Genomic DNA, 12,548 nt, shown 5'->3' with positions numbered 1-12,548 from the left:
GTAATGTTGCATTTAGATTCACCATCCTTCAGGAGCAGTGAAACCCAAGAATTCCTATGGGGTAGGCAGTGGCAGCTGGGAATAAGAGTAAGCAATATTCATCTTCCTTGCCTGGTTTGCCTTCTTGGCATTCAGTTCTTACCCCAGGTGCTTGCTCAGCAGAGTGTAGTTCCTGTTGGGCACCTGCCCCGCTTACCTGGGGGTTTCTAATGCTTAGACCTGAAATAAGTAATGAGGAAAATCATTGCGACTTTTGGCTTTATCAGGCATGGATACATTTCATCAAACTTTTGTTAACCTTTGAAATTTCACTGTGTTTAAATTATGCATTAAATTATGCTCTTTCCTTTTTCCCCCAACTCGCCAAAAGAAAACCATGAACAGCTCTCTCTATGTAAGTAAAGAGAATATTAAATCACTAACAGCTGCTTCACAGCAAATCGATCTGCTGATAGCGTTTTGGAAACAGTAATGATTATGTGCAGTTGATTGCAGTCCACTGAGAATGAAGTGGTGTATTTCCAGCATTAGTTATGTGATAATTATATGTGGTGCCTGTAAAAACAGATCAAGTTCAAGGAAGAGAAATCAATTGAATCATTCTATGCCAGGATTCTTTTATTCTTGAAGAATACATTGCTAAGTGGTACTCCATAGATCTACACATCTACTATTAAGTGTTGTTCTTAAATATCTAATTCCTTTATGTAATTTTTTTGAAACTCTGATCTCTGCCTTTTTCAGTTTTTTTTCTGAAAGTTAGTTGTATACTTGCATACTACTGTTGTAACTGGTAAATCTGTCAGTGCAAAATTGTCAAGTTTGTCTACTTACTAAACCATTGTTCTCTACCTTTTGAAAATAAGTGTTTATAAAAAATTTCAAACAAGAGGTGTGTATTTTTTGAAGATTGCTGTTAAGCATTGATATGAAAATGTTTCGTAGTTTATGTAAAAGTAATAGTTGCTCTCCTGGTTGTACGATTATCTGTATTATGAGGTTTTTATTTAAATGGGAGTGGAACTGTGCTGCCACAGAGAAAATATTAGAGAAACTTGTCAACTAGATTCAATATACTGGAACAATTTTAAAGCAGAAGATCCCACTTGAAAGGCAAATTTTCTTTTACAGACTCTGTGAAACTGTTTGGTTTGGGGTTTGGTGGGGTTTGTTCAAACTAATTGCAAACATGTAGGAGAGGAAGTTTGTCTTGAATATTGTAGTGTTGCAGTAAACTGTGATAGTGAAATTTTATTAGGATTATCAGAAATGAAAAAATGGGGTGGGGAAGAGGTTAGTGTGCTTCCTTTGGAAACAAAACAAAGACAGGGATTCTACCTTAGCTGTAATGATGCGAGGTCAGTACTGCCTGTTTTACATTACATGCTTTTTGTGTAGCATATCAGAATGTTTTTAACAGATATTTTAAAGAATAATCCAGAAACTCTATTAAAGAGAGAGTCTTGAATTTGCCTGTCTACTAATTAGCACAAAAAGCACAATTAGTTTTGGAACCAATGAGTATGAACTTAAAAGAACCAGTATAACAAAATTAGTGTTTCAGATAAGGGAAACATAGTTTAAGCTTTTTAAATTATCCCATGATTCAAGAACAGATATGTTCAAAAGTTATGCATGTTTTTCTAGGTTGACCTTAATAGGGAAGAATATAAATACACAAATATATGTCAAGGGTTAAATGCTGTCTTGAACTAGTATCAAAGGCATTGATGCCCAAAGGTTGTGGGTCATCTAACTGATTGATATTGGTGGGACAGTGTGAGAAATAATAACATTAAATGCAGTGAGAGAGGACTTGAAGCAAAATAACCACAAAATACGTATGGAACAAATATCTATGATTTACATGAAGAACAAACCTGGATACAATAGAAAAGTGGCCTATTGAAACAAAAGGGTTTATTAAAATTCTTTATTTTTCAGTATTTGGAATACATTAGATTATGGTGCTAAAGATACCAGTGAATAGACAAGACCAGCCAAAACCCAATGTTAATGCCAGTAAAAACACATCAAAGAGGACTGGAGGTGGTTGGAATGGAAATGGTTAAATGTGTTTAATTCTTTATCCCCTGCTTACTCTGTCATTGAAGGGACTGGATGGCTCTAAGCTTCGAAGAAAGTTTTGCATTTTGTTTTGGTTGGGTTTTAGTGTAAGAGCTTGGAAGTGTTGAGACTCAGTCTGGCTGCGACTGGGACAAAAACCAGGCTTCCTTGAGTAAACAAGAGTACTTGTGTGGCACAGTGCTTATGTCACTGTGATACTGATGAACTTTCATAGAAGTCTGGGCCAACATAGTAAATTGTTTGGTTTTTTCATCCTTCTGAAAATGATTGAGCATTGCTCTGTATTTTGAGCAAGTGTTTCATAGTCTGGCCTACTGGTAGCAGTCTCCTGTTTCATTGAAGTTCTGTTAACTTGAGACTGAAGAGGTTTGGGATTTTAAGGCACAGCAATATGTGTGTTATCTCTACCTGATTTTTTTTTATGATACAAAAATCTTATGTTAAAAATTTTTATTTTCTTAATCTTCAAAGGGAAAGCATCTCCTTAGAAACTTGTTCATCAGTCAAGGGAAAAGTTGATTTTCTCAAGCTACAGCAGAACATCAAACTGAAGTTTATCTTTTTTGACGATATTTTGAAGTACTGTCAAATACGTCAGTATTTATGCATTCAGTACTTCTGTATTTTATAGTAATGCTGTTTGCACAGAACCATTTTTTTAATTTGTCAGGGTAACAGTTTATCTGGAGATACTTTGCTTTAAAAAAAAAAAAAAAGAAAGAAAAGAAAGAAAAAAGAAAGGAGGAAGAAAACTGTGCTCCCTGGCTAATACAGCCTTAGACAAACAGACCAAAGGAAAGCAGTTCTTATGCAAGATGTTTGTGGGGTTTCTTGGTGGTTTTTTGTAATTCTTGCATTTTCTGGTTCCAAAGAGCTGTTGTGTTTTGACATTCTAGTTCTCATCTGATCATTGTAACATCACTGAAAATCTAGTAATTTTGGAGGAGCAGATCTTCTTGTGCTATTCTGTATAAACAGCTGTCATACTGTACAAAGTGAAACAGGATATTTCTTTTTTTTTTAATTGAAATTTTGGGCAGGAACCTGAATACGTATGCAATGTTAGCTTACAAGAAGTAGTTTAGCATCACTTAGTATGACAGATTGAAAGATGTTTATGTATGAGAGCATATATTTCTTCATACTCTGTTTTCAGTAGTTTTGTAAATAGCAGTCCTGCTGTATCTTGCTAATCGTTCATTTTTTCCTAACTTGTAGTGAATACATGAATAAAAGCTACAGAATTTGTTACTGTTTGCTAATTCTTTGCTACTGTTTTCTTAGTTATCAAGGTGTTTATTTTCTATCATTCTGCTTTGTGCTAAAGTATATGAGAGCAGAGGGCATAGGGGGAGCAGAGGAGAGAAAAGGTTAGATAGAATTTAGACATGTTAACAAAACATTTTCAAAGTATAGCTTTTATGAGGCATTCATGTAACTGTGCAATGCATTAGCCATCCTTCATACCATACTGAATATAACAGCAATTTTTATACAACGGTGAAGTTAGTCCTATAAAACTTAAAAAATGACTGTGGTAGTGTGCTGTATAATAGCAGGAAATTGGCGTAGCCAACAATAAGAGTACAAACTATAAACTCTAGGTTATAGTGGAGGCTTCCTACCTTATGTTCCAGTTTTGTTCAGATGATATCGGTCTGATTATTATGTTTATTCAGAGGTGTTGAGAATTTGGAAGTGCCAGTGAACTGTAGTTGAAGCTGTTCAACCTGTCTGAGAATTGGATAGTGCAGCTTTGAATCTGTGGAAAAGCAAAACCAAAGGATATAACTGAATTTTAGGTTTTATATTCCTTCATTTCCTAGACTCTCTTAATAAAATTTTGTCATGATTTTCTTTTCTTGGTAGAACTTTGTTTGATGTTTGAAAGTTTTGCCACTTGCTTTATGTCTGTGAGATCTCATCCTCAAACTTAGCCTGAAAACGGGTCTGTTTGCATAGATTGTGTAGAACTGATTTCGCTGAGGTTTTTTTGAGATGTACTGGCAGCGGAAGAATTTTCCTCATTAGAAAAACAGATCCCAATGTCTTGTGTACACATCTAATGGATGTGACACATTTTTTAAAGACAAGTTCTAGCCACCCACACACTGAGAAAAGCAGGCACCAGAACACACGCGCTCCAACAAAATACTGGAGTACATGGCTACCAGTTATGAAATGGGGAAGGTGAAGAGAGTAATAAGATAAGAGATTCAATTCTAAACATAAATTGGATTTGTTAATTGGATTTAGGCAACTGCTTGACCATGTAATGGTAGAAGGTATCTTGGGTGAGAATGAGCAGAATAACAGAGCAAAACACTGTGAAGAAAGCTTTTTTTTTTTTTATTAGTATCTGGGTTATATTGGTTGGGATTTTATAGTATAAGCATTTGTATCTTCTAGTATATATTCAACTTTATAGATGGAAGTTGAAAGCTGTGAGACTTGTGAGACTTCTAATGTATTACGCATGAAATAAAAATGTTAAAAATGTAATGTTGAAGCTCTGTATTTTAAAAAGGCAAATTTTCTTCTTTTTAGGTAAGCTTCTGGGTTGTTAGAGAGATTCTACATGCACAAACTTTAAAAATAAGAGCTGAGGTTTTGAGCCACTATATTAAAACTGCAAAGGTAAGAATTTGAATGGTGGTGGGTTAGGGGGTTGTGGGATTCACCATGATGAAAGTTCTTATACTTAAGTTGGTCAGTTCAAAAATATACATGGGTAAATATTTATCTGATACTTGATTTAGCTGTGGTTGTATCTGTTGACATGAATAGCTGTTTGGCTTATGCATGTAACAAAGTTGTCAGAAATACTGACAGACCAAAGTCCTGAAATGGAAGCCTTTGTTTACAAAAAAATAGCTTAACTAAGGACATGCAAAGATGCCTTATTTCAAATATTGTTTATTAGATAATATAATTTACTAGACGTGTTTTCTAATGTTGGTTAAACCAAAGCGCTGTGTGTAGAATCAGTTCAAACAGCATCAGTCAGAACAGAAATAGTTTGCTTGCTTTTTACTATTGGAAGGAAAGGATCTGTTATCTCTTATTCCAGTTGTGGCATGAATAATATCAACTTAATAGATATCGTTCCAAAAATATACCTGAACTTGCAAAACATTTTAGAGCTTTTTATCTTGTGATATCTTCCTGAAAGCCTTTAGGACTGATATTCATAAGAAAAGGGTCAGAAAATCTTGACTTAGATGTAGATGAACCAGAGTCCTGGCCCTTCAAACAGAATGAAACTTCTTCATTGTAGTGTGAAGAGAGGGATGTCTTTCAAGTTTTTGCTGTCAGACAGTGACTGACTGTTAATACAGCTAACTTCTGTGACCACCTCAGGTTATCTGCCAAAAAAAGATGCAAAATTTCTGTTAATTACCTTGGTATTAATTTTGCAAATGCATTCTTTGTCTTGATATGCACATTTTTAATGAAGTAATACTTTACTTCTACGGGATTTGACTATAAATTTTGGGCAAAGCAAGCTAATTTTGTAAGATTCCACAGGCTTTGCTCAATAATCATGCAGTGGTGATCAACTGTTAAGGATCTCTCTTAAATATCCTTTCATATCTGGTGAGTTAATGTCTCTTCATCTCATGTATTTTTAAAAATTGGTTCTTGTTTTTTCAGCTGAAATACAAACATACAAAAATTTGCCTCATGTTCCATGTCCCTCCATAGAAGGGGGGAGGTTCACCTGTGTGGTCATTGTGGAGAACTGATCTTGGAAAGCAAGTGGGGTCAAGTTTGGTTAGTACTTGGATGGGACTTGCTAGTGCTGGGTGTTGTGGGCTCTGCTTTGGGCACAGCACTGTGAACGTGCCTGATCTCATCAGTGGACTGCAGACAGCAGTGTCTGCTGAAATGCTACTGGTTTTGAGACAGTTATGTGCTCTAACAGTTAGTTGAGCTTTGCTTACCTGTGAGTTGTAAAAATCACAATTACAAAACCCAAGAAACTATATGTGGGGCATTTTTTATATCTGTTAATTTACTTACGGTACCTATTATCTTGGCTTTGCTTACATATGGCTGCTAACATGAAGTTGCTGCAGTTAGTGCCATTTGAAGGATTCTCTATTTACACCAAAGCTATTATCAAAGCAGCTTGGTGCCAGAGGTCACACTAATTAACTTTTCTTCAGAGAAGCTGTAAATCCACTCTACAGTGAATTCTTTGTGCTGACAACTATCTATCTATTGTATAGCTAGCAGTCCTTTAATGGTATCTTATGCTATATTGCTTTATGCATGAACTAATTGGACTTAATAGTTGCATTCCGCTGAAGTTCCCAGACTATCCTGATTGGTTATGACTTCTGTTTCAATGCTGGCAGCAGCTAGGAAAGAACTTTTTTTAATCAGCTACACAGTCCTTTGGGACAGTGAACTTTATTACCTTGTTTGGGCATGGGAGGGGGAAGGGTTATTGTGTAAGCAGGGGGACAAACACCAGTAGTGCTATTTGGAAAAATAGTAGGACTATAGTGTATGATAAATATCCTTACCCCCCCCCACCCCGCTCACCCCACAAAATACTGATTGCCCTTTACACACGGTTATTAAAGAATCCTCCCAAAAGAGGATTAGGAAAGGGAAACACTTCTTCAGTAAGTGTGGAAAGACTCTCGTTCATCACTAGACATGCTGGAATCATAGGGTTCTGGGCACCCAGACTGAAATTGCTACTAGGGTGACCTGACAGTAAGCATTAAATATGGCATTTCTGAGTAAGACCTATGAGGACTTCGTTCTATAAAAGGCTGTTAGTTTTCTGCCAGTGTGTTAAGAGGAGAGAGAATCATTTGCCCTGCTCCAAAACTATTAGCCAGAAAACATCCTTGCAGTATCACTTTCAGCCTTCCAAATGTAAGGCCTCCTCTGTAATTCAGCATTTATTCAGAATCAAGTTAGTCTAATTTTTTTGTCCTATTATCTCATGAAAGGCCTCCTAATCAAGAAAACCTGGTGAGTTTCAAGGAAGAAAAAAGATTTCCACCATTTCTTGAATAGCAAGGGTTCCTTATATTATTGTATTGTTTCTAGCTGGAATCTGAACCTACCTTGGTGAATTTTCTAAATGGGATAAACAGAATTTGCAGTACTCTATCCATTTCTCTTTATCAAAGTCTTTTTATTAGGGGTAAAACCTCAGTTTGTGTGGTCTCCACCAAAAATCCCTGAATGTAGTTCAGATCTCTGGGTGCTCATAGCTATCGGAATAATTGATGTTGCAGAACAGCTTAAGGAACAGCATTTTCTTCCGGACCATTTTTAAGCTTTCATGACAGTGGTACCAGTAGTTAACTGGCCAAGGCAAACTGATGGTTTTGGAGACAGAGTGAAAGGGAAAAAAAGAGGGGAGGGAAATTCCAAATATGTAAGAAAATGCACTTATGCACAGTGTTTTGTAGAGAGTTTTTAAGAAAATTCTTTTACTCTGATGTCTTCTGTGTTCAATTTTGATTTCGTTCTTCTCCACTAGTTAGTTTTAGTTGTCATACCCCAAAAATTGTCTTTCAGTGAGAGAAGTACTCCAGCTATGTGGCTTTTGAAATTTACCTCCTTGATTTCATCCTGCAACAATATTGTTTGGGTGCTTTGATGGAGCCTTGGTAGCTACATAAACCTGCAGTGCCAGATGCATTTACAGTATTAAGTACTGCCATGATTACATCATTCACAACTGGGTTATCCTTTTTGGCATGTTGTTTTAAAATTCTGTTGAATGCTGAGAGAGGAATTTGTTGGGCTTGAATGTCAAAAAATTTCTGGCTCTTCTGATTATATGTCCCAAGATGTATGCCTATATAGACTTTTTTTTTTGAAGGGTTCTCTGTGGACTATGAAAACAGCTGGTACAGTCTAATCCAAAACTGTATAGATGCAATAACAAAAAATTAGGAGGTGCCATAAAAGTGGTGTGGGTGCACAGCAGTTCACTGTAACTAACTCTTCATTTCAGAACATGCAAGGTTTCTTCATTTTTATATTGTTGTTATTCTGTAGTCATTATTCACAGCACTTGGAATGTTGTTTATTGTTATTGTATATATTTCTGTCCTCAGAAACTGTATGAGCTGAATAATCTGCATGCTCTTATGGCAGTTGTATCAGGCCTACAGAGTGCTCCAATCTTCAGGCTGACTAAAACGTGGGCGGTAAGTGAGCAGCAGGACAATGGAGGGGTTTTAATTTATTCTTAGGAAAATATAACATTCTGTAGCTTGTTTTTAAGGATGCAGTGATTTACAGCTACTTTTAATCTTCTTGTACTGTGTATATAATGTTTCTAGTGCCTTTTAAGTCTATGGTTTCCTGTTGAATTTTTTTTTCCATTCTGGCATAGAAATATTTTCCTTTGAAAAATAGTTCCCTGCAGATTCTGCTCAATGCAGAGGCTTCTAATTTGGCCAGAAGCTATTTTGTATTTAGTTGCTGGAAAATTACGAATGCCAAAGTGGGTCATACTTTAATCGTTCAGGGGTTTATACTGTTGGATTTTTTTTTGCTATGGAGAGCAGACGTCCAGAAACTCTTGATTCAGTTTCAATAAAGAGATTTGTAGTTTCTCTGACTGATAACTGAATCTAGCAATTTGCCTCAGAGTTTTCAGAATTATTTTCATGGTTAAAACAACTGCGTTACACAGTATATTTGTAGGTCTGCTTTTGTACAGTTATGAAAGAATGGTGTTCTTTGGAAACATTTTTATTTGATGTCTGGTTTTTGACTGGAATTAATATTATTTTTGTGTAGTTGTATCCTTGATCAGAAGAACATTAGAAATGACTTTTGCTTATTGATACCTCAGAGCTGAGAAAACACTCTGCTTGATTCAGCTATACGTTATGTAGTTATCCAGCTGTATAAACAGATGAACTGTGACATTTTGAAGTGTGATAGAAATAATCAGCTGACTGAAATACTCCTGTGCGAGGGATCCATATAAATAGATCATTAAAAAGAGCTAAAAACTTTCACTGAAGACATGTCAATACATCATCTTATGTTACAAAAAGTGTTTCTTTGCCTAACTGAATGATAATGTTGTTCAGTTGATAAATGTTATCGAAATTGAATATAATTCACTCCTGCCGAGATACTAATCTAGAATTCTGGGCACATTTTGAAAATGCACAATTAAGTAAGATATTGTTTCAAAATACAAAAAAATCTCTCTAAGGAAATCTTAATATTAAGTTAACACTTCAAAATAAACTCAAGGAGAACTTCTGTTTTTCTGGTTTTGTCATGTAGATGAATTGGTGCCTCAACAGTTTTATATTATTGCGATGCCGAATTGATTTTTTTTTTTTTTTTTTTGGGGGGGGGGGGGGGGGGGGGCGTGGGGAGTGGTGGTGCATGACTTGAAACAAATGTCAACTATAACCATATTAGTTACTACCATGATTATACCATTCAGAACTGCTAGTCCCCAGTTTCTTTTCCTGCTTGGTCAACCAGAAGTCCTAGTTTGTACTTAGGATGATTATTTGTGCTCTGTTGGCATATGTATCAGTTTTTAAAGTTTGCCCCCCTTCCAAGCTCTGAAATTCCAGGTAACTTCTCCCACATTTCTGCAGGTACTTAATTTCTCATACAATCCCAAGTTAGTGTGTGCTTTTTATCATCTTATATAAGAATTTGCAAATTCAAGTTACAGGATAGCTCCTAGCAATGTGCACTGCAAGCTGATTCAGTTGTCTTTCTCTTGGAAGTTCACGAATTTATAAACTGAAGTAATTCTAAGCCTTTGGCCTTCTGTATATTAAAAGCAAGAAAAGACATGTGAAAAGGCACACTAAGCCGTTATTCGAGTCACCAAGTCGTTTGAGTAAGTTACACAGTAACCTTCCAAAACCTTCAATAAGGAGGGATTTCTTCTCTGTTTCTGAGATAGTTTGCAGCAACCTGCAATCAACTCGACTTACAAAGTCAGGACAATAGCTGCACGTATATTCACTCCCTAAAAAAAAAAAAAAAAAGTCACCTTATATGGTTGGAATCTAGAGTTGAAAGGAGCCATTAAATATTTGCTTGGTAATCTAATGTTTCTAAAAAAGATGAAATTCATGTCTTCTGACGGTATGTCTGAATATATCTGAAATTTGTTTCACTCGTTGCCTGCACACCCTCTCAACTCTGGAGAATAATAAACGCTTCTAATGCGTGATTTGCCCCATTCGAAACTTGAAAAGAATTACGAACCTTTCCAAGAAAGTTAATAGAATATTCTACTTCTCTCCATTTAATGTAAAGGAAGTCTAGATGACCAACTAGGACTTGGACAATGTAAGCAAATGATCATGAGACATGTGAAGTTAGGTGAGTGAATTCTGCCCCTCTCTACCAGCACCCTGAAGCCTCATCTTTCCTTTCTTGCATTTCAAAAAGGTTGTCTTCAGTGCTGGCACACTATAATTAGAAAGCAAAGAGCAGTCTGGAAGGCTCTGAATCCTTCCCTGCTACTCTAAACGATCAGCCTTAGCTTTTATTGTCTCTGCGTACAAACATGTCTTGACTGTTCTTTGCATCCTTTGAGCCTAAGAGACAGAGGAAGGAAAATTATTTAGAAAAAGAAGCAGCTCTAAAACTGAAGAAATAACAGCTGGGTCCTTACTTGCCCTTGCAGAAACACTTTTAATATTGTTGGCTTTTCTGTACTTTTCTACATTAATGCAGGAAGTAGAGGCATGATGTGAATTGCACCGTGAGCACAAGGGAAAGTCGCACAGGACCAACTTGCTTAGAGATTATTCAAAGAGCCTGAAATGATATATCAGACTTGAACAAGATTGTGCGAATCAGCATGTTTTGAGGAAAATACAATTAATTTCATTCAAATCTGAATGTAGGCCATTACTACATCTGTTAGTCTTGTCTTACGTTCCAGTCTGCAAAACTACAAAAGTCTTCCAGACAACAAATGGTGGCAGAATATTTTAGAATATTATTAAAGGCAAGCTGATCTAGGCTGGTTAAACTGGAACCGTCTTGGAGGAGATAAACTTCAAAAGATAAATGTTGTGTTCCACTGGTTAGAAGGAAGTCATGCCTGTCTACTGTTTCCTTGTCCTGGAACTGGCAGATGTGTGTGGTTCTAATGCACATGAGATGCTGTTCATCTGAATATTGGAACCAAAGCTAAAGATGTAATTAATTGCTGGAATGTCAGAGATCAGTATGTCTTGGGAAACAATTAACTTTTAAAAAGTGACTTTCTTCTGAAAGCCAGTGTTTAGTTTGGTGGTGTGTTAGCTATCCTAATGAAGACTAGGATATAGGAAATGTAGAGTAAAAAGAGCAGTTATTTCAATAGTGAATTTACAGAAGAGACACTTAACTTCTATCATGTTCACATAGGTTGATCTTTAACTGAAAGAGAAAAGGGAATATGCATAAAAATATAGCGATCTGACCCTTATAATTTTTGCACTATTGGATATCTTATAGTAGAACAGTTGTGACCGGGACTAGAACACTGAGTCTTCTGCCAAAATGTTCAGCGGGAATGTTTCACACCCTTCTTTCAATTCTGATTCTGAATTGGAAATAAAACCTTTAAGGTGGTTTTGCAGCAGTAGTTCAACTAGATGTTTTAAAAATATCTTAACTTACTTTCCCAGCCTTACAAAGAGAGCCTAGTTGCAGTTAATTCTGTCAAAGGAAGGGGCGGGGGGGAGGAGGAATGGACAATGAAGGAGATCCATGACTTTGTTTTGTATTCAGAGTGGAAATTCCTGTAATATTGAAGAGCCAGTAAAATTGCTAGTTGGCAGAACAATATACACAACCTGTATTCAAGTCCATAATGCCTTCTGTAAAGAAAAATTGATGAAATCCTTACTTTTTTCCAGACCTTCAAGTATTGGATATGTGTATATTTGCATTCACTGTTTTTAAAATTGTAGTTTAGATATTTACTGTTTTGCTCTTTGGAAAGTTATTTGTTGAGATAGCTCTCAAACTCTCAAATCAAGAATAAGAACATATTTTGGAATTTGGGGTTTTTTTGAAGCTGGCTTAGTATAAAATTTCTCAGTGTATCTGACAAAGAAATGTTAATAAGAGTGAATAAATTACTGGTTTTAAATACTGTGGATGTGGACAGCACATGAAATTGTGATGTGTGTTAGCTAGATTAGTCTTTTGGTAACTTGTATTATTTCAGAGGGAACCTCCAGGACACCAAAGTTTTACCTGGTTAACTTTTTAAAGGAAGAGTTTAAATTCAACAGCCAAAATAGCTGCTTCTCTTTGCAAACTCTCCAAGTACTCATCCTTAAGGAGTAAATGCTATAATTTTGAAGCAGTTGTATTTAAAAAACAAACCAATAACAACAATGAGGGGGTGGAGATGGAAATCCATGCTTGTAAGAGTAAAGAGAAATCATAATGATCAAACAAGCTCATCTGGTTTTGCCTTTTTTTTT

At 36.0% G+C, this 12,548-nt stretch overlaps 1 protein-coding gene across 8 annotated transcripts in view; it reads left to right on the top strand.

Moving 5' to 3' along the window:
- The window catches only part of RALGPS2 (Ral GEF with PH domain and SH3 binding motif 2), a 128,788-nt gene that overhangs the window by 54,911 nt on the left and 61,329 nt on the right, over positions 1–12,548 (top strand). For 6 of the 8 annotated variants that reach the window (XM_041127778.1, XM_041127777.1, XM_041127774.1 and 3 more), the window contains 3 exons: positions 371–394; positions 4,636–4,725; positions 8,181–8,273. In XM_041127778.1, the coding sequence (XP_040983712.1) occupies positions 371–394; positions 4,636–4,725; positions 8,181–8,273 (207 nt within the window). The remainder of the gene's footprint in view (positions 1–370; positions 395–4,635; positions 4,726–8,180; positions 8,274–12,548) is intronic. The other 2 variants (XM_030031951.2, XM_030031950.2) reach the window with 1 other exon arrangement.

The sequence above is a fragment of the Aquila chrysaetos genome, chromosome 12 (genome assembly GCF_900496995.4).
Source record: "Aquila chrysaetos chrysaetos chromosome 12, bAquChr1.4, whole genome shotgun sequence".
Lineage (NCBI taxonomy): Eukaryota > Metazoa > Chordata > Aves > Accipitriformes > Accipitridae > Aquila > Aquila chrysaetos.
The sequence above is the reverse complement of the archived record's forward strand: the minus strand, read 5'-3'. Positions and strand labels throughout refer to the sequence as shown.